Source organism: Folsomia candida, unplaced genomic scaffold (genome assembly GCF_002217175.1).
Source record: "Folsomia candida strain VU population unplaced genomic scaffold, ASM221717v1 Fcan01_Sc003, whole genome shotgun sequence".
NCBI classification, from domain to species: domain Eukaryota; kingdom Metazoa; phylum Arthropoda; class Collembola; order Entomobryomorpha; family Isotomidae; genus Folsomia; species Folsomia candida.
The window spans coordinates 10830657-10854108 of NW_019091195.1; the positions used below are offsets into that span (position 1 = coordinate 10830657).

The 23452-nt window shown below is 37.4% G+C and overlaps 1 protein-coding gene and 1 long non-coding RNA gene across 4 annotated transcripts in view; one reads left to right on the top strand and one right to left on the bottom strand.

Annotated features, from left to right (window-relative positions):
- The window catches only part of LOC110846975 (pyrokinin-1 receptor-like), a 64425-nt gene that overhangs the window by 4676 nt on the left and 36297 nt on the right, over positions 1–23452 (bottom strand). For all 3 annotated transcript variants that reach the window (XM_035849537.1, XM_035849536.1, XM_035849535.1), the window contains 10 exons: positions 6718–6760; positions 6550–6636; positions 6437–6472; positions 6301–6358; positions 6193–6234; positions 2770–3151; positions 2084–2133; positions 1914–1998; positions 912–978; positions 598–839 (listed from right to left, as the gene is read on the bottom strand). In XM_035849537.1, the coding sequence (XP_035705430.1) occupies positions 598–839; positions 912–978; positions 1914–1998; positions 2084–2133; positions 2770–3151; positions 6193–6234; positions 6301–6358; positions 6437–6472; positions 6550–6636; positions 6718–6760 (1092 nt within the window). The remainder of the gene's footprint in view (positions 1–597; positions 840–911; positions 979–1913; positions 1999–2083; positions 2134–2769; positions 3152–6192; positions 6235–6300; positions 6359–6436; positions 6473–6549; positions 6637–6717; positions 6761–23452) is intronic.
- LOC118434913 lies at positions 16796–19960 on the top strand. Its single transcript, XR_004834362.1, has 2 exons — positions 16796–17292; positions 17400–19960. It is a non-coding gene; the product is annotated as an uncharacterized LOC118434913 (long non-coding RNA).

Sequence of the window (23452 nt, forward strand, 5' to 3'; positions counted from 1 at the left end):
GCTATTTATACAATAGAATCTGACGACCTAATGTCGATCGTAAAGGGCAGGTATAAGAATCGCTGACAATATTATTTTCGTGGATTATCATTTTTGTAGCCTGTTATTTTTCACGTGGTTAGCAGTGCTCTGAATGCGTGATTCATGGTGCTGAGATGTGAACCTAGGGAATGAGTATCGTAACAAGTGTGATGATTGTAATTCGAAGGATGATAACATTTGGATAAGTAAAATAATCTCAAGAGTTCGACTTGTTGCTCGTTTAATGAAACTTTCAACAACTATCCTATCCATGCCCAGGGGTTGTTTTCCGCTCTCTGTGTCTGTATCTACAACTTTCACTTTCTTATTGTTGCTACACATCGTGACCGGTGTGACCTGATTTCTCGTGGTTTGTGAAACACACAACTAGCATCTAATTTGCAGAGTTGTTTTTTTTTGGCGATCGACATGGACATTGCCACTGTGATTTATATGACTTTAACAAATGAGCACGCTCTCAACTCACTAGAACCGTTCGCAATAAACTTTGGAATTACAAAGGAGTTTTTTTATTGTGCAGAGGCAGTATATTAACAACAAAATAAAGAAACTTACCAGGGGCAAACGTGAGTTCTCTCTGAGGCCTGTTGAGATTGTTGACGGATAGGTTTCGGTTGGCTGGGGTATAGGTGGCCAATAGTCTCTGTCGCGTGGTTGTGCTCTGGGAGTCTCCTGGTCGAACTCGAATGGGGCCAGGTGGAGCTGACGCCGCACCCCCTCCGATAATTACTACTTCCGAACAGCACATGCAGAGACAGCATCCGTCAGATTGGCACAACTTGTCCCGAAAGGCCCGTCTAAACCATGGAATCAATTGCATTAAATCATTGCATCTCTGTCCTACACAATGCGGATATGTATGAACGTACCTAAATCGTTTAGACATTACGGAGTAAAGTATAGGGTTCGTTGTGGAGCTCAAAAAGTAGAATACTCCTGCAAAATAAAGCAGCAGAGTATAAATTTTTAGCATTTCCTTATGAGCACATACATACATAAGTAAAATATATAAAGAGCGATCAAATATGTGTCAGTTGTTTACAATATATGCACACATAACATATTTGAATAGGTGATTCAAGTAGCATTGTGTTTCATAATGGAAAATCATTGAGTATTAGTCAGGATTCAATTGAATTTCATCCAATGTTATGCCGATACACAAATGAGTAGCGGTGAAAGCTGGTAGACGTAACTGAATTTCGTTTTCTAGTGGTATTTCTGGAAATTACATACGCATTTAAACAAGTAAAAGTGAAAATCACCACTACGAAGTAGTAGATTTCCCCTGTTTTATTGACACAACTCGTACACATTGTTCATACGGTGAGCTAAGCCACTTCAAAGAAATGAAATGACGTGAAATCAAATATGTTAGTGTATACATACATATTTACTGGCATTATTTATGCCATGACTGAGGAATGTGGTTGCTCAAATTCTGAGAATAGTTTATCTATGTATTATACATTCTTGATTAATATTTTTGATTTTAGGATCTACGATAGAAGGTGCAGATTCTGTGGGTGCGGATATGTATGAAATTCACTAATTGAATTTCGATCTAATATTTTTAAAATTAATGTTTGCATTTATAGTGTTCCTGTTTTGACTCATACTTGATATCGAGGGACAATTTCTATTCCCGACAACATTAAACTTTTATTAAACTTTTCTCATCATATTGAACTCAAATTCTCATTTGTGATGTGTGCGATCAAAGTTGTGGTGGCCAAAACATAGTTTATGAAACACATGTATTCCCATGAGAGAGTTTTAGTGTGGATTTGCGTCTGAAGTTGCATGACTAGTCCATTAGTTTGTAACGTCAGTTTAATTGGAATTTGGTGAATTTATATTTGAATACTTGCCTGCCACGTAAAAAATATTCTGGTTGAGGTCCCTGAGGAGTGGTGTCCATTCGCCGTATAAAGTGACGTACACGAACATGAGACGCTTGAATAATAATTAACACATATACAAGATCAGATGCAGTATAATTACAAAATTTGGGAGTTCCAAAAATAAAATTTTCACCCACCTGTGAATGAAACGGGGCCCACAAGACGAAGAACGCTATGCATATTGCAACTGAATGACAAATAAAAAGTTGTTAATATACACCTTCAACTTCCATGTGAAGAGGGAACCCTTATCGTGCTGTATATTTTACCATTAATACTTAATACAGGATGCTAAGGTTCAAGTTGTCGCTGCACAGTAAGTAGTTATTATGTCGAAAATATCTCCAGCTATCCCCATTCAAGCTGTTACATACATCGGAAAAATGCTTTCACCGGCAACACGCATCTGTCTGCCTGCCTGCATCCCTTGGGAGTAATTTAGAAGGTGATAGACAAATCCTGATGGCTACACCTTACATACTAACGGGCACAATCAGGACTAAAAGTCTTTATAATCTTTCCCTGCGGGTAGCACCCGATTTTTTTCACCAATATAAAACCAAAAATAGCTCTGATCTTGTGGCGCGCCTGTAACCACAAAATGGTGGCGAGAAAGTCGTATTCACATTAGTCTATGATTAATAATATGCTTTACAGCATAGAACATATCATCTTAAGCCTATATCAACTTGCTGGTGGATGGATACTGCATAAATTTACTAGTCGTATGTATGTATTGGTTGGGTTATCAGACCCGTTTGACTTTTCTAACCGCACAATGAACTCACTTCAATGGAATGGTTTTGTTTTCCATGGGACTTACCCAGCATGCGAATTACAGCTCGTCGACTCTGCATGTGGGCCCGTTCTGCCTGACACCGTTTGGCACTGTAGTTGGAATAACTTTGTTGCGGAGTGGAAGGAAGGGCACGTGGACCATTTCCATTGTTCGGGGTGCCATTGTTGTAGCTTGGTTGATGCTGTGTGGCGCAACACCGACGCAGAGAGCCATTGCGGGAGCTGCGATGGAGGACGAGGGCAATTCGAAGATACAGGATCAAAATCAGCGTCATGGGTGCCACAAAGAAAAGCATGGTAGAAAGCAGCATCAGAATTTGACATGATAAGTCGGGCTTGTCAAATGGAACTCCGCACCAGGCCGACTCTAACATTGTGTTGTTGTGCGGGTCTAGGACGTAGTTCACCTAGAGAATATGACACAACATTATCAAGATTGGGGTACCAATTACATGTTCTCAAATCAATAACCAGCATATTTTTTAAATATTTGTTCGCCCACAGACATTCCTTTGACTCTATTGTTCAGAGTCCATTCAACACATGTTACTTTTTAATTCAACTAAAAGTGTTTTGGAGACCGAAGTGATGCAGTTATGTAGTTGCGACTTTTGTTGTTGCATTAGCATGTATCTGAATCTCAAATTAGTTATTTGCCAGAGAAATGTTACAAACCACAGCTTTTTGCTTTCACTCTGCATATGTACCCATGTACGTGTGCTGGTACCACCTGGGAATGAGTATTTTACTCGTCTTGTGCCGAATTAATGTGTTAGACGGTGTAATAAATAACGACGCTTTTTCTCGACCATGGATTCATTGCATAGGTAAGAGTAGAAGGCGACTGTGTTTGTATTCCCTCTGCTTTGTGCGGTGATGGGAATGGAGAAGCTGGCTCTCATTTCATCAGTGCCTCATTCACTGGAGGAGAAAGCAAATTGGATTGGGGAAGCAATGAAATGAGACATTACGGACATCTGGCCGCATTTTTAAACGTTCTCTCATCCTCTATAAATAACTCTGACTTTTCCATTCATCCTGCACGTTCGTACCCCCAAACACAGCGAATATACGCAGATACTTTCTCCCATATCAGCCCGTAGGTTTAGGGGAACTTGTGAGGTATATCAGTTCTACTGACGGCATATGTGCTGATTATACCTGATTAAAATGTACATGATGGTGAACAAAAATCTTGCATCATCGCGGTTGAGTCATTCATTCACTATCTCGGTTCTCATTCCAATCCATTCCTCTCTCCCCATTCTTTATTGTTATCGGCCGTCGCTGCTTCTGCCCATACCGAGATAAATACATATATCCTAGTTTACACCCGTCTCGATAAAATGAAATAAGGCCCCATCCTCCTCTGCGAAGAATAGAATTTAGTTCTATAAATGGATCAGGAAAAATCTAAACCCACACATTTTCACCTCTTTTTTCATCGCTATTTCTACATTTTGCCTTTTCAGCGGAGCAAATTGCCCTGAAGGAGAAATGCAGACGAGCAATTTATGTGACACGAAGAGGTGTGTGCAAAGAAAGAGTGCAGCGGCAGTGGGTAAGAGGAAGCCACTTTTTCCCTCTTATCTATTTCCTTCTGAACACTCACTCCTCCCGAAAAAGCAGAATATGAAAGGGCTGAGCTGGAGTTGTCCTACTAAAAACAAAATTTTGTAAAATTCACGACTTGCATGTCAAGACCAAACCATTTAGCTGGCAACGTGACCAAAAAATAGTAGTGTAGAATGGCTAAACTTCCATGGTCAACACTCTATTGTTGGCTACGTACGCTACGTATGAAGTATAAACGGACATACGTGCAAATATTTCTTTGGTAATGTATACATATATACACGCCTACATGGTCGTTGTTGACCACTTTTACTCTGATGGAAAACAAATAAATAATGGACAAACGCTTGAGACTCTGATTTATATTATTTCTGCACTCCAGACATGCACCACATTATTCTGCCGAACTTTCCCATCCCAAAGTATTTTCTTCCTCGATCTTATCCATCTGTACACAACATTCGGCCTCTTCACCATTGATGGTATGAGAAGAAAGTTGTACACACCATCGAGTGCACGAAATAATGGGTGGATGAATAAGTGAAGATTTCCATGCGTCAAATCGTTATCATGTTTTCCATTAACGGAAATTAAGCATTAGATACTTGAGTACTGTGGGCATGACTATTGCACTTTTTAGACTGATTGTTTCCGTTCGATCAATGGAATTACACCAAATTCTCTGAAAATGTGTGCATAAGTAAAACAGACTCAACTAACTTGTGCTATAACATCTTCATGATCATGCACATTTGTAGTAAAGTATTTAAAAAGGGTATACGGTGGAGAACGGTTGCAATAAAAACCTAAAGTCGTGAAAGAGTTTTCTCCCCCAGAGAAAGGTGAGTGGCAGAGTTAAGATGTAGCTTTATAGTAATACGTTAGCAGCCCTAATGGGGAGCATTTAAGTCAGAAGAGTCAAACTTGGTGGTTCATTCAAGTGCTCTTTCATGGTGGTGAAGAGATGGTGAAAGTGGCAAAGTTCAATGAAGTCTGAAGTGGAATGGTGGAGCGATGAATGACTGTAATTTTCTCCCCTTCCGCACACAGCAGATCTGCAGGAGCAGTAATATAAAGAAATGAAATTGGTCAGCACAGCTCCTCTCGTGAAAGTCCTCCCATGTTTGTTTGGTTTCATACGGGAATTGAAATGGGAATTACGGTTGAATAGCTCTACGAAATGAGAATACAAATGTAAAGCTGACCATTTGAACGACAATTCAAAAATGTTATCATATCAGCAATTCCTCCATGACTTGACTTTATCATTCATTTTTGTTGGATGAGTAACCTTCAACTGTGCAAGCGTGTACATAAGCATACATGTGTTTGCCTTAAGATAATATGTACCCGTGTATGCCTACTAAATTTTTAAAAGCTCATTTGTAATATCTTTCAACGGACTGTGCATAACCGATTTTTGTTCAAACTACCAGAAATATAATGAACTCATAGATGCAAATGCGAGTATACATGTAGAACTCCCATTATTCCGAAGGTTATGTTTGTGCAGTGAAAGAATGGATATCTAGCGGAAACTGGTCCATTACCAAAAAATCTATAATGGACTTGCAAACTCTGCTAATTCAATTATGCGTATTATTCTTGCAAACGTATTTAGAAATACCTGGTATAGTTATCAGCAAATTCAATTGATACGTATATATAGTCGTTGATATATCGTCCTAATGGTGAGACCGGACGGCTATCTTGTAAACCTCCAGGAAACTTTATAGATGGGTAATCCACCCCATGTAAATATATAATTTCGGGGAGGTTGACAAGAGAGTTGTCCGGTTTTATCATTAGACCGAGATCCAATCCTGATGATCGAAAAAGAACAAACGGGGACAAACTCCCCACAAATAATTACCTTCGTGTAATATCCCCAGGGTAGCGCGGATGCAATTGAGATCTGCAGACACAGCCAGTAGGTTAATAGTATATGCACATAATGTATCAAAAGTATAATTTTACTTACAATCCAGATTAAACAGATCACTCGTGTAGCTCTACTAAACTTGGACTTTGTCTGAGTTCTGCAATAATAATGAAAGTAATGATAAAATCTCGTTATAAAAATGCATATACCAAGAAAGATGTGGACACGAACTTACTTCATCGGATTGCAAATAGCATTGTAGCGCTCCGCTCTATGTTAACATAAACAATGACAAATATATACATATGTAAAGTAAGCATGTAATATTACTAAATATTGGTAAATTACGTGAAAGCGACAATTGTGAGGATGGATGCGTAGGTTGTGGACTCTGTTAAAATCCCACGAATATCACACGCAATTTCCCCAAAAATCCTGCAAACGTCAAAATTAAATTAGTACATAAAATACGTACATATGCCCATTTTGTGTACATATAACCGAATTGAAACTTACCACGGGTACTGAACCCACATAATTCCCAACTCCATCGGCATTGCTATAAAGAAAAGAAGTACAATTGTTAAACATTATGAATTGTCCGGGAGAAAGTTAATTATTTTCAACTTGAGATATTTCACAACTGCATGAATATTTCAAACTAAGCTGAATGCCGTTGTATAAATATTTTATACTTGACGAATTTGACGACCTTGTTATACAACCTTTCACCGCGAATATAAAACTTGGCGACACACGGGAACCAAGGCCAAACCGGCACATTTTGGATAGAAAAATGGGCAGAATAGCTGAGATCGTATTTCATTCCTATTGAAAGAGGCAGGAAGAAAGAAGAAGGAAAAGACGACATTGGATTTTGATGTTGATTGGGTTGCACACTATTGAGATTCCTTGGAGAAGGTCATTTGCATATGTGTGCGTCATCCACCAGCTCCATGTCGAGACTTCATTTTTATGTGCTTTTTCATTTTCTCCTCTAAAAAGCCACATTTGTCACCTCCTGGTCGGATGCCTCGTGGAGCTGTTATTCTGGACACATAGTTCCACTGAGTGACTACCTCTCACTTTCAATGCAATATAATGTGGGCCACGCTACTTGTTAGAAATCAGTGAACCGGACCAATACCAATTCTTGTGTCCGCTCTGGCTTTACTTTGACCTTGTTGTTCGCAGTGAGTGAGAGGGGATTTGGTTTCAAGAGGAGGAGTGTTTGTTTGCGGAGGAAATAAATATTTTCACTTGTTTTCGCTGGACAATTGCCAACCAACTGTCGATTTCTGTTTCATTTCCTGAAGCCATTGCATTGTCAACTTCGCTGACATTTAGATGGGCAGTTCTGTAATCATTTGTCTATTCTCTTGATTTACTGTGGGTAAAAGTGGCATTTCAGGGATTAGATGAGATTGATATATTTCCCCAAATGCTGCAATTCAAGTCATGAGTAATGACCACTACAATTTATCAATGATTGAGGAAATTGGTCGAAGAATCTGTTTGTGCCATTATAAATAATATAATGTTCCAAGGAGAAGGGAAAGCTGGCAGCGCAGTTTTAATTTTAGCTGACATTTTCCTTCCTGCCTCATCCTTAGCTGGTAATAAGCCTTCCTACTGTTCCTAACTTATATTACCTACAGAAAGAAGAGCAGCAAATTTTGCAAACACGCCCAATATTAATGATCGCCTCTAGCTACAACAAGCAGACGTTGTGTAGTAAGAAGGACGTGATGCCAGGGATTTCCACTGTGCTATTATTGGATCATATATCTGTGGGCTTGTTATGTGTCCAACCAAGTCACCAAGCTCATTGTTATCATAACTCGATAAAAAATATGTTGAAAAACAATGATGAGAAATAAATCAGCTAATGTGAGGCCAACAAGTTATTCTATTTATAAAAGTAAAACCATGAAAAGCGTATCTGGCCCTTTTGCTGTCTTTCACTCGCCCACCAATAAAATCGCAGCGCAGTGCATATCATATCTACTTTCTCTCTCTCTCGGAGGATGTGGCTCAAATGCAGAATGCTCATAAAAATAAAGTAGACACTGAATTGTTCAGGGAAAAGTGGCCAAAAATGCAAGAACTGTCCCAAATATATAGACACAATTCCCTAATAGCATTAGCTGACCTTCACTTTATATTGCTCATTGCTTGGTTATGCTGAGCTTACATCCCGATTAGATTGTAAATTTCGTAATGCTTTGAATAAGTAAGAATTTTATAAAAAGCGAGGACGAAGATTTAAAGAGGCCAGGAAGCGACAAGGGGCAGGATACGTTTAAGTGGGTAATACGAAATGGTAGACGAAACTGCGACGAGGTCTCATTTGCATTGAGAAATGACACTCTGGGGCATCCCACAAAACATGATCAATTTACATTCCATGTACAACAACCACCAAACAACCACTTCAATCCATAACTGCCTCTCACAAAACCAAGCTCAAGCAACGTTGTAGTCAGTCTCTTTCTCCTCCTCTTCTTCCCTTACAGACTCCTACTGACTGAATTTCATTTTAGCACTATGGGCCAAATAATAAAATAATGTGACTTTAAAATAGAATCGACTTTCGTCAGGGAATTTGAGTCTAGATGGAAAGCACTTTCCCATCTCTTTGGTCGCCTTAAAACAATAGAAACGCAGTGAAGGGTGAGAGGAAAATTCGTCGTTGAGAGGACTTAGTCTTGGGTTACGATATGTAGTTCCCTGTAAATAGCACAATATTCGATTATTGTATGTGCTGCTCTGTGCTTTTATCCGCTCATCTCTCAAACCCCAAAAACTCAATGCGATTGTGATCACGAAATATTTTTAGGGGCAAACTTTCTCCAGGCGAGCCCAATGTCAAGTCAATTACAGTTAGTATAGCGGTGTAATTCGATTGCCAACTCGGGCTAAACTAAACTTTCAACGACTTAACTTCCTCGCGGTCGTCATTCCCAATTTCAAGTGTAGGATTTAACTGCATGTTGCCTTTCTTCTAAATAACTATCTCGTTGGAAGTATGAGTGGGGTGCAGTATCTATCTCACTCTCAGCCAACACTCGAGCGAGAAAAAAGAAAACATGCTCAAAAGATTTCTCCAAGATTGTCTGATGTTGCTGCTGGACTTCATTAAACTTTTTTAACAAGTTAGGTAAGGTTTCACCCTTTGCGTAATGGAAAACAAGTTAGTAAAGTGAGGCTTGCATCTGTTTTTGACATTGGGTTGGGTAGATTTTCACACATGCCACTGGTTGAATATTGGCAAGCTTTTAGATTTTGGGACTTTGAAGTTCGAATTGGGACGAAATTGATTTTGACAGAGATTGGAATTTGGGTTGTCAGTGAGGAATAATGGTGATTTTTTCAAAACCACAAGGACGGAATAAAACCAACCAAAAAATCAATCAACAAGCTGGAGGGAATTAAGTAGAAAGGAAAGAAGAATCCCAGACTGAAGGATTGTGAGGAAGAAAGAAGAGAGAAACGGAACTGATGACATAAACTCTTAGCAAACTCGAATGAAGGACACTCGACGTGTATACATACGTAGACGACTTGACTCAAATATACAGTATATGCAAATGAGTATAAGTGAGACGCCTTCAATCATGATTTTAAACCGCTTGCAAACTTTCTCTCCAAGCGTGTAAACATCGTTGACTGGGAAGAAAGCACTTCGCATGGCGATCCTACTCATTCCAGATTCAAATGAAAATAAAGTTGAGTAATTAACTCGTAAATCTGGTCATGAATTGCAACAAATAAGAACTATCGTCCTCATCGTCACATTCTAGTACAGTAATTCTTTTAAAAGTTTCTACTCGTTTGATGCATGTGGGTCATGAAACTCGGTTCCAAAATATCAGGCTTTAACATAGCTCAATTTCTCGTGGACTGGTTCTTGATTTCCATTACATATAAAGTCCCAATCCTGAAACTTATATGTATTCTTGTCGAGACCTCAGAGAATATATACATATACGAACCACCGAGGAATCCGTTGATCATCAATTTTGTCCTGGACATAAAACTGCGGATCTGGATTTCTAATACGGATACGATCTGTCGCCCTAAAAACGAGACTGACGTCCTTCTTCAACGTACTTGCATCTCCACCACCCAATTGAGTTCCCAGTTATAGACTCACGCTGGCAGAACGTTGCATCCAATGGGAATTTATACAGACTCGAAATTCCCATTTTCGACTCTAACACATCCTGGTGTCACCATTATGATGGTGGTGAAGTACTTTACTTACTCCTTCAATAAGAGCAAGGATTTTTGTCTTTTATTTTAAAGGAATATTTTATCTGCTACTGCAACTCGTCACAAACAGGAGGCACGTCAAGAAATTATCACAGGAGAATCGACGCATGATGAAATGCTTCAAAAGATGAAGGAATAGAGAAAGTTGCCCACTTACAGAGATAGAATACCAGAGAAAGTTGGATTGCACTGGCAAAGAAAACAAAATGTCAAGCAGGAGAACACAGTGGGAATACGATTAAAACAAGAAACTGAAAAAGTAGATAAAACTCTGGAATCTACATTGAAGTTTCAAAAACCTTATTATCTAGATTCTATGACACACTACAATCTATGGACATTCGTCCAGATTTCCGGTTTCCGAGAGGAGACATAGACATTCAATGTCAGCTTAAGGCATGCAACACTATTGCCCCTGCAAACTACCAAGTTTATTTGATAGGTCTACCGTTGTCACATATCTACCCAATTCAGAGCAGAAGAAGAGATGCCAAGTTTAGCTGAATAAGAAAACTTTTCCAGATTTGTTCAACTGGGTAAAAAATCTTGTGAAAGGAAATCCATGTCGTGAAATTGGGATTTTGAGGGTTGTGATCTCAACTTTCTGGGGCTATGTGACGACTGATGTAGATTTGGTGTCACTTGTGTGTTGTGTGCCACTTTAGTTTCTCTCCTTGGGTTGAGTAAAAGATTTATGTAGAATTGAGATGATGTAGAATTAAACGAAGCCAGACTTTCACATACCTTGACATGATCAGTCCCAAATTGTTGCAAGTGTGTACATATGTACTTGCATACCTATTTACGTTGACTAGGTACATACGAAAACGGATAGATAGATGAACAAATCTTGGTGTAATTATATCCTTGTCACCTCTCAAAACTTTTTTCTCCAACTGCTTGTGGCATCACATCACACAAAACATACTTTTCTAACATTTTTCGGCAAAAAAACAACCACAGGAAGACACTCCTGTGAAAGAATCTTAGATTTAATAGTGCCATAACCAACTTTCAAAACTTTGTGGAACTAGTGGAACGTTGAGGATGAGCAGAAGTTCAGTTACAGATTTGTTTCTAATGCCCTTAATCCATACCATCAGGTTTGCGTCTTTCAGAATTCAGTCACGTCATCAGTAGTGCAAAAAAACCTTAGTGGAGCAGGAGCTTAAAAATTCCTTCAAAAATTATCAGGAAGACTTGGATTAGTATGTATTTAGGTCTCGTTCCTGGTGTGTATCGTACACGATTTCGTAAAATCCCACTCTAACTAAATAGCTTATTACTATGTTTGCTAAGCTACTGACCTACTTTATCGAATTATTCCTTAAAAGGATAATATCCTAAACTAAGTAGTACGTGCAAAACTTAAGGTCGGCACACTTTGCATTCTTAATTGTGTGATTTTTATTTGAAATGGTGTAGAATTTAATTCATAAAATTTCCACGTTCCAACTCAGATGAGACGGAAGAAATTATCTCGCCTCGTCTGAAGATAAATATTGCATTGTGGGAGTGCCTTATCTTATGGTTATTTCAGCCTAGTCGCCTAGTTGGAACTATGTAGTCCCTATAGTGCATGATTATCTACATGCACAGCTATACGTATTAAGTGGGGTGTCAATTTCCATCTAAAAAATTAGAAATGGAATTTGGTATATTATTTAAATGCTACTATGAGTCCAGAGGCCGCCTGGGATCAAGGCTGCAACTACATCCTCATTATTTTACATAGTCTCAACTTAAAAAGTGATAGCAGAGTAGATGACTATATTAGCTTAGTTTTAAGGAATTTTAAATTTATTCTTATTCCATTGAAAAGCCAGTTAAATTTCAAGTAGAAAACATGTATTAAACTTGAAAATATATTCCTCCTGTGACCATGAAAAATTGGTCACGAAAGAGAAAGCTCCATCAAAAATACGCACGAAATTAATGGACAAAGTGTATCATTCCCGGGTCAGAAATTTTTTTGTGACCCCGACAGTTATATGAGGCTTAGAACAGACTTTTTCCTCAATTTTAATCAATATTTGGTGGTGAAGTTGTCTGCGGTTCGAAAATTCCAACGTTAAACCTAAAGTGCAAATGAAGTCAGAAATATTGATTTTAATCCAGTTTTTCACGAATTTCGCTGTAAATGCTACTGTAGACGCCTTCACAAAGGTCGGTGGCTTTTCACCCGATATGGACTAGTTGAGGGGGTGTTCCTTCTTCACCAGGACATTTATCAAATATTTGTTTAAACTATCTCCTCTCCTTAATCAAGGAAATTATGGTGTTTTTGCTCAATTCCGCCGATTCCCACCAAAACCATGACTGGAGCCTGATAAGATAACATTTTGATCTTTATTTTGTAAGCAGCTAACCCTTAGAATATTTGACATAAAGCGTGTTAGTTTTTTTGTTGAAATATGTTTCTGTCGTAAAGAAATTATCATCGGTAAACGGGTTAGTTTTTTTGGTTTTTTCACCGTACCGTTTGGGGAGGGAGGTCGATTTTTTGACCATTGCTTAGGCTTGGGAAATCTGTAGCATGTGATGCTTTCTAATCTAAAAGATCTTCATCTTAGGGTCACTTTTCAGTGCTAATCTGATCTCTAAAGTTGAAAGGTCATTTGTGTGGCCAAAATCTCCGGCGTCAGATAGAGATTTTGTGCTATTCTGGTATTTAACGCTTCGGACATCACTGTAGTCTTTCTTGACCTTGGACCACCGAAACCTTTATACCAGAGATAGACACTGTCTCTAGGATTACTTTAATAGTTTGGGCAACCAGATCGTAGTTGTACTTGGACTGCTACACTACATCAAACATCGTGCATTTTTTTCTCGCGCAAAAAGTGAAAAATTATTGCCGCGCGCGTGTAGCTAAGCTTCTCTTACTTTTGACCTAGTGATGTCAAGTAAAAGCGGTCAACACCAATGATAGGCACTGAATGTATGCACAAACCGCAATTGACCTTTTAATTTTATGTTGACCCGTTCAAAAACTACGCTCTACTATCACTTCTTATGGTAAGACTATGTATTAGGAATTAATGTTGCAATTAACCGGAGTTGGATTTTCCCAGATCATTAGACTCTGCTTTTTGTATGGGCTTATCGGAGATAAAATATATTTACGTACATATGTTCAGTTGAAAAAGTGCTCATTTCTCTTCGTTGAGTTGCTTGATATCACCTATTGTCCCAAAAGCCAGAAATCAAGCCCCCAACGGTATGTGCAACCCTCCAGTTTCCTTTTGTCACATTTTACATTATCAAACTTGGAAAATTGAATTGTGTCCGATTTTTGGCGTCGACACCAAAAACTCAAGAATGCAAGCAAGAAAGGACAAAGGAAATATACTATAACGGGACTACTAAATTTCTCGAAATGGCAGAGCGATATGATCCCATGGGTACAGTGTACAATGGGCAAGTTGTGAATCCTCTTAAGTTGGCAAGACTTTCGGTTATAAAACTTCCGTTGCAGACACTTTTTGTGCTACAGCTAGCTCATTTGCCAGAGAAATATACATTTTTTTCCACAAAGTCAAAAATAAACTAATTATTATTATTCCCATATAGGGGTAATTACCCCATTGTTTATTGAGGTCGACACAGCTGGTATTTTTAGCATTTCATTGCTCCATATTGGCTACGATACATGTATGTGCATTACATACTCCAGAAAAACGTCTAAAGAATTTGGTAGAGCAGTTTGTATGAGAAGAACATATGTATTTAGCGAATGGAGAAAGTTAAGGATCACAGCCAGACGTATTGCATAACGTGGCAATAGAAGAACAAATGCTTAGCATTCAAAGAACATTCCTCTGTCACTTTCTTGCCGCAATCTGAGCTAGAGTCTGTCTCTTCCATTGATGCTCAAGCTACAGCTTGCCTTGAATCTGCTAAGCAATATCTTGAGTTCCATCGTCAACATCAAACAAAATGAAAAAACTATCAATCCTCCCAAAGAATCTGACGCGAGACCATTCTGAAGCACTTACATGTATTTATTCACTCCACTCCCAACATTCAGGAACAGCAAAGGGATATGGTCATTTTTATTAAGGCCCTTATTACGGAAGCTTAGAAATTGCACACAACACCCTGAGGCAGTTAATCCTATATAAGAGCAGATATCTAGATAACGTCCACTGCGTACATCTTGGTGTGATGGAGTATGAGCTTCTTCTCATCGTAAATTTTTGATCACGACCACATTCTGTGACCGTGGTCACCCGACTTATTCGCTCACTTCATTAATTTTAACAAGGAAAATCTCCTACAAACAAAACGTGTGCAAAATAATATCAGGATAGTCGTAGCTGTCCAGAGCAAATGGCAATATCACAGTGCCCCTGCAGCTTTTTGAGATAAAGGTAAGATTGCTTTACATGTTAGGCAAAATTACGAAAACATAGGTTTATAAATCCTATAAAACTCGGTTAAACCTTTAAACCTAATGTGGCATATAAATCTGTAATATCTATTCTTTGAATTTGAACAACATTTATGTACAATCACTCTGAAGTGAAAGTTCTATTGCATAGTACTTTCACCCTTTGTGCATAGGGTTGCCTTTTCGACTATCACAAGAAAATTTAATGAAGCGGAACCCTTGGTGAATATATGTATGTGGACATTTTGACAACAATAGATGGCTCATGAACAAGATAACTGATAATGCATTGCACTGAGTGAGGGTCATGAGGGTTTCATCTAATGCATTATATCTCATATTTTGCTTCAGGGTAAAGTACTTATAAGTTTCTCGTCCTCTTATATGATGAAAAATCAATATTTCTCGTCAAAATGAGCGCATGAGGTAAAGTGTGAACATTGTTTGTCAATCTGAGCGTTCAGATTTGGAGAGAGTGCTCCGATCCGTAATCCGACGCTTCCTGTCGTCAGTGAATCGTGAATTGTTGTACAAACTGACCAAGAGCTTCTGCGAATCATAATTATTAACAAGTATCATGTTCCCACGCCAGGACTGCAGATCCAAAATCTGTAATGTACCGTGAAGAATGGCATGCCTATTATTGCGTTAGAATTTGACGTGATATTCAATATTAATATATTCAGTACACTCTGATGCCAAACTAAATTTCCTGTTTCTAAGCCTGGTGTATCTCTCAGTTTTCATACTGCAATGTACACACGCACAAAGATCGGCGTAATACTAAAGCACTGAAGAACTTAATTTTATAAAAAATAGGTCAGATGTCGTTCATACGTATTAGCATGGAGTAGACTTGTCAACAAGTTTCCTCAAATTTTTCTTATTTATCGCTCGCTATTGAAAATTATTACCTACATAAATGACTTGCGTATTATGAGCTTTCTGCTAAAAATAAAACATGAAGAGGACAACTTAATTTTCATTTGAGCAAGACTAGAGCTTGACCTCTTTCTTGACTTGGATATAATAAAAGCTTATGTTATCTCCATGAAGAAAGTTATTCAATCCCTATTTTAGTGATCTCCATTTTCCTCAGTCCATGTCATTCCGTATCAACAGTTGAGTCACACATGTGCACAACGAAATCTTTCGAAATACAAACAAAGACTTGGCAGTTTTTTGTTCAATAGAAAGTAAACAAGCGTCATGTTTTGTACACTCTGAATTTTCTCCCTTCCTTTCTCCGGATATACAGGGTGACAAAAGGTAGTTAGCATCGTCATATTTTTCGGCCTGCTTGTCAGAACAGCTAGCTTGATGAAATTAAAAATACCAACAACAATACACACACTGCATTATATCCTATACATAAATACGTATGTACATATGCATTATTATGGCATATGAGATCTGAGAGCCCTTAGAAGTAGTTAGAAGTTTATTTTTAGTATTTTACTTATTCCTCTCATTCTATTGTTTATACAGCTGTGAAGAATGCCTTTTATTAATTAAGTTGAAAGCAAGTAAGTGAATAAATGAAAAAGTTCAACTAAACAACAGGTGGGATGGGATCTAGTCTCGTGAGTTAGCAGCAATCAAAAATCACATTTCCCATTTCTTCAATTCTTGTACCGTCTCTTATAATTGAATTTTATGATGATTCGTACTCTAAAAACAAGGTCGCACCAGATATTTCTATTTTAGATCTCGATGGACAAGGGAAACAAACTAAAATAAGCACATATTTACATACTTACGTAAGTATGCAAATATTTGATCATAATTCAGTATGATGTAACATTGTTCGATCACACTGCTTATGCAACCGTGCGAAACAATTTATTTACATTTTGCTAACACAATTTTAGTTGTTTGTTGTGATTTCATCGCAATCACAGATGAAACAAACTAGGATACATAGTTTATGAGTCGTTCGAACTTAACTGGACTGAATATCATAAAATTCCTAATTTATTTAAGCAAGTTATTGAGAATGTTCTATGAGTGAGTTGTTTTTATAAACTTGTGTTTGTTATAAGCAAGTAATTACTTTTGATAAATAAGGTGAAATAAGACTAGAACCTCGTTTCAAACACGTAAGAAATAATTTACGGACGCTTTGTAGTACATTTCCAGTACTATGCACATTCACAGTTCGTACGAAAATGGCCGTAATCTTTATGGTTGTATAATCAATGTTGACAAGCATGTCAGGGAGTTCCCATCGTCAAAGGCTTATCTGGGCAAGTGATTTGAAGTCACGCAATCCATGTCCTTCTCTGCTCTCGTGAACATTGATCGCGTCATGACCCGGATTAGGAGAGGTCTTGGTTTCAAATTACAACGTTACCTAAATAGATGGCATTTCGTCTATTTCATGATTGATTCACTCCTTCGGGTACGACATTGACGAGGCGACGGTAAATAAATCACACAAAATCACCATCCACCTATCAATGTATCAATAATAGTATCAACAACATGCCGACCAAATACCGCAACTGACCATTACAGCATATTTTTTCAGCCACGACGACGACATCAATTACGTCTACGCTGTACTTACTTATATTGGCTGAATGGAAGGTAGAAGTGGACTTTCAGCCTGCTTTCACTAAAAGCAAAATTGATGTCATCCTAATGTGTTTGCTTTCTCTGGCCGAGTAATATAACACGACTGTCACCTTAATTCTTTTGATGGAAACGGAAGCCCGATTCTATCGGAAAAAATTGAAGGATACTAACTGTGGACATTTCTTGGATTCGAATTGAATTATAAGATATTTAAATGAATTCTGACATCGTAGCACTAATTTACAAACCATGTTTGGTTTTCTTTCAGTGAGAAGAACGTTAATTTAACGAGTAGAAACAGTTCAAACCCAATCGTGTGGTCTCGTTAATGAATAAAATCTAATTTCATGCTGCGACCTAAGCCTTAGCTGGTACATATATCAACTAGGCATACTTATAATCACGTAGAATATAGTAGCAACCTCATTACAGAAACTACTGATATAATTGTGGACCACAATTTGTGGTCGTTTGGAAAATTTTCCATCAGTGTCTGGCAAACTACATAAAATTGATTTAATTGTTAAAACAAAAGTTTCTTATCGACTAAGGGTTCAATTTAAGTGGTGCAACTTTTTGTTCTCAAACTTTGCATGTACATGTAAAAGCTCCAAATAAGTGAGTATATTCTTTACTCACTGCCAGAAGATTGAATTAGGGCGCAGCACTTATTACTATGTTGCACAAGTTAGTGATGAAGTAAATTCGCATTCCTCGGTCGATCCTGGTAGCCTACAACGAGTCCTAATGTTTTTTCTGTGTCTCTGAAAAAATGAAACTTTGGACGAAACAATATAGTGACAAATGAACAGAAAGGATTCACAATTTCTTGTGGAATGAGGACTAGTTGCTGTATATTAAAGTATATGAATAGATACAGTTATATACACTGATTTAGTACGTCACAAATTCCCGTGAGGGAGGAGAAGATCAAATGGGGCATCTCGAAAGGACAATAAAATTGTATACCTTTGCGTGTATTTAGTTCCTGCTGTTTCTTTAATATGCTCCAATTAAACAAAATGAGCACAACTCCAACTTTTTGGTGAAAGTCGACTTCCTACTTTACGAATTCTTGACATGGCTAAAATTAGTTGGCTAAACCTGATTTGCATAGTTGTATAATCTATGTATTTATATACGCCATAAGCAAGTACGAAAAGTCATTTTGACGGGGTGACTGGGTTGAATAATTTATTCTTATTCCTGTGACTAATAAGGAATCATGGATAAGAAAGAGAAATTTCCTGTACCAAATCTGCGCCATAATTCATTCTTTTACATAAATTTATCACGACCATTTCTTTCCTGCCTGCCTGCTCAGGTACTTAAAGGTTGGTGCATTCGAGCAAAGAGAATAAATGATCTTTCTCCCTTTCTGCAAGCGTAATAAAAATGAGTGGCAGATGGTCCGAATGGATCATATCCTGCCAGCCCCAATTGACAGAATACCCAGTTACACGGAGGTTGACATTTTGGCAACCCCTCTCAACTTTGATATTGTAACCGGATCTCCATATACATACATCTAGTTCAAATAAATGACAGTACTTTAATTTCATTGGAGATTTAATAATTAAAGCACAATACATAATCGCTTGCCAGCAAAGAGTTGAGAAAATCCCAGATTGCGAGAGTCTTGGAAATAATTGTACGCTGCAGGTTTAGTTTACCATTATGAATCAATTTCCAGAATATTTGAGTCATTTTCGTACATAAAGTAGAAAAAGAACTATAATGAATGAATTTGGTTTGTAGGAGAAAATTAATAAAAGCATATGTTGATAATAAGCCTTCAAACTGATCAAACTACATTGTGGTAGCTATCATTAAGCGTAGAGCACATACATAACGCTGTCACGTCAAAAGGTAAAAATATAGCATGGATGTATGCACCTAGGCACAATTATGATGATTAAAGTAAGAGCGATTAACTGCCCTCACAAAGTTACATATTAGAACTTACTAGCACTAATTAAATGCATTGTGCCACTTACATAATACGTATTTACTTATGTAAGATCGTCTGAATTTGATCAAGCTTGTTGTGCTTGAAGACGGACAAGCCTTCTTGGGCAATCAAGTGTGTGCTGAGTTGTTTTCTCTGCGTTTTCTCGTGTCTTTATCTTAACTAGAAATCTTGAGTATTATGACTTTAACTCGAGACAGTGGCAAGTTCTTGTTGCTGTTTCCTGCTGGTCATAATTCCTTCTTCGCTGATAAGAAGCATTATTTTGTCTCCTGAGAATTACGAGGTATTACAATGTGTACATACATATAAATATGTACCACATATCAAGGTCGTATGTACAAAAATAACCGTAGAAGGTATACTAAATGTAATAAATGATAAATAACTTTGACCATGTTTTGATTTCAAGATCTTTTGTAATCGACTGAAGAAGCCTGTAAAGTGTAGGTCTAAGCTAGCAATTATTAAAATAAATCAAGTTATTATACACCAATTTATACACCAATTAGAAAAATGGTTGTTAATAAATAATTTTGCTTGTAGAATTGGTGTGCTATTGCTGAACAATATCCAACTTTTTAATTAAATTAGAATCCCAAAGGAGAAATAAAAAAGGATGAATACATACATAAACTGCGATTTCATTTCAAAATTATTTGTTCGAATGAATACATTTTCCACTGGTTAAGAACAATAAAAGCTTCGGTTTTTCCTCCTCTAACTTCCTTACGTATGAACTTGGCAAGGTTTTATTTTGCGTTTCTCCTTGACCGACAAAGCTTGAAATTGAGTTGGAACCAAGTACAAAATTTGTTTCAGAAACTTGCTTTATATTTTCCAGTTATTTGAATAAATGTGTATTTTTATTGGGACCAGGAGATAAAAGGGAATAAATCAAAGGAATTTGTACGGGCAGTGGTAGAAAATATTCAAAATTTCCAAAGATTTATCGACTCCTCCATATAAAGAAATGGCAGCAATCCAATTTAGCCTGGCCATCACATCCACTTTCTCCCTCCTTCCAACGCTCCCTTTTGTCTCACTCCCACTCACAAATTTCCACAAAATGCGAACTTTCTCTTCTTCAAACCCTGTTTACATCCTGTCTTAATGCAACAATACAAGACTGGAAGATAAAGGGAGACAACTTCCTCCTCGCATTTGTGCACGGACGTACTATTCACGAAATCATGTAGGATGAAAAAGAGGTTTGGATGGGCCTCACTCATATACGTCCACTAAGAAGCTATCTTCACATTGTCAAACTTGCCTTTTTACATTTGAATAATTTTACAGTCAAATTTAGCATCTCGACAAATAAATTCACATAATAAATTGCATTTCATTTCATTTCACTCAACAGTTGACAGGACAAAATATTTTCCATAAAATTCAAGGTGACTTGTTACGTCTATTGCAATTCTGGACACACATCAAGTTTTTAATGGAATATCACTGTTAGCAATGACAAGCTAATCAATTCAGGATGGTCAAGAGGTAAGGCATATGTTACTAAAAAGTATGCGAGATATCCAGTCTAGTTGCTAGCAGGAGAACTGAACATACATACAGCAACGTAGTTTTAAACTAAAAAAAGTTTTCTTTTACTGAGTAAATTGATATTGAAATAGTAAGAAACTGAATTTAATATAACGTGACTATTACGTGCAACGTGACTATTCGTATAAGACATTCATGTTTTTGCTGAGTTTCAGGGTATGAATGATCTTCTAAGTGTAACCCCAAGTGAATAATCATTATTATTTAATATCTTCAAATTTGGATTAATATTTCCCCTCTACCCACCCAACCTATTTATAAAAGGTGTTCAGTAAATATGCACGAGGACGTATGTATGTATGCATACCAGAGTAACGAATAACATATACATTTGTATGCTCTCATTTTTTTAGCTTAAAAATAAAGATCTGGCCTTCAGAAATACCAAGCTTCGTAGAATGATTTATAAAAGTTTCCTAAAAGGCAGAAAGAAGCCAAGGTCCCAGCCGCAGAAGTTCAAGATTATTAGAGGTTGGATGAAGCAGATCTCCCCTTCTCTGTGCTGAGTGTTCCAAGAAGTGATGACTTGGAATTATCGCAATCACAAAAGAATGAACCACTTCGTTGACGCATTTTCGAATAGACGTCGATTCTCGAAACCGTACGCGTGTAGCTAAAAAAACAGAAATGGAAAACACGTCTGTGTAAAAACTCTTTTGTAGCATATTGCTTGATCTATTTCTGAAAAATTGCTCCGTTTTCATGAACATTTTCATCAATTCACTTGCATAATCGTAGCAGGATGAAGTGATATAATAATTTATTTATATGTAATAATATAGTAATTTACTTCTTCCCTTTCGTGATGAGTTAGTATTATTTAGGATGCAGCTGGAACTTGCCAGACCTATAGACTGCTAACAATAAGTTTGAGCGACGTGGTTGTGGTTATGCCAACAACCAGAACAAGTTATACAATGATCGATAAGTAGGTTTGAGTGGCTCCTTAACAGCCAGAAGCAATTTGCAAAAATTCTTTAAACCGGTTCAACAACTTTGCTTGGATAATTTTGCACGATAAGACTGCAGACCATTTACATTGGAGATGATTTGATTTATTCTATTCAGCCTGGTGCATTGGCATTGTGCATTTATTTATATCGAGATACAAGTTAAACCTTTCGGAAGAATAAGCTAAAATACTATAAATTTTAGTCTTGATTACTGCCAAATTTATATCTACACACAATCCTAGTCACAGTACACCCGTACATTCTTTGTAAAACAAAGTGTATGTAGATAACAATGGGAAAACAAATTTGAAAAGTTGTGATGGTCGTGTACAAGACTTTGTGCTTCTGTCCGTATCGTAAAATCTGAAACCAGATAGGCGATTGCTCGGTTGCGAATAAACTTTATTCCCTGAACTATTTAATTTCGAAATTTCAAGATGTGGGGCCAACATCAATAGATTTTAAGATTGTGAACCATAAGCAAATCAAAATACCAAATAAAATACAAGCAAAATTTGGGACAGGTAGGATTTTTCCAATCAGACTTTGCATACCAAGTATGTATGTATTTATTAAATACCGTACTGAGAAAAACATCAATTTATGCACAGCTTTAAGTACTTTTGACATGTAGGCTAGAGTAAAGGTTCTCCCGTGATTTTCATAAGCTTGTCCATTTAATTCTCCCCACCCCAGTGGAAGAAATGCATTTGTTCATCCCCTGGGAAAATGCGTCACAACAGCTAGTGTTACATATGTATGTATGTAACTGCTGTTATGTAACGAGGGTAAAACTTGTTACATTTTCGTGTAGGATTTAAGTTTGATGACAAAGACAAGACGACATAACGGTGTGGAAGCTTACAACTAATCCCGCTCAAGAATAAAATGACACTTAAGTTGATCCATTTTCATGTTTCCAATAAATAAGAAGGCTTAGATCTGCGTAGACATAAACAACAGAATGAAATTAAGTGACAGCCGGATGACTGATGATCACCTCTTCACATCTCCTCCTCAAGATTATTTTACGTCTATCCACCCAAACCAACCAAAAAGTAGTGGACCAGAAATCCAACTATTCTCAAGGACCAAAATATCTCATTCTAGGATCAACCTATCACCTTCATTCGGCAGCAGCAGCAGCTTTCACTCTGCTCCTCCATCACCAACTTGAGCTAAACTTCAAACTTTACCAGCATCTTCCTTGTCAGATTTTTAACATTATTTAACATGTCAATGACGTAGTGAGACGGATGTGCATAATGTGACTTAAGTCCTTTAAATCTGGATCCCATCAAAAAGTGATGGGCAGATAAAGACGAGCACCAGAACGAGTATACCCAAGTAAGTGCGCATATGTACATATTCACAGATATGTACAGTATATGCCAATGGTGAAAAAGTGTAACTTTCTCTTCATCATCACTCGAGATTGATGCGTATGTTCTAACGCTGAAACCAAATTAGAGAGAAAATTAGAGATTTTATGGCTAGGCTACCCTCAACTTAATTATGACT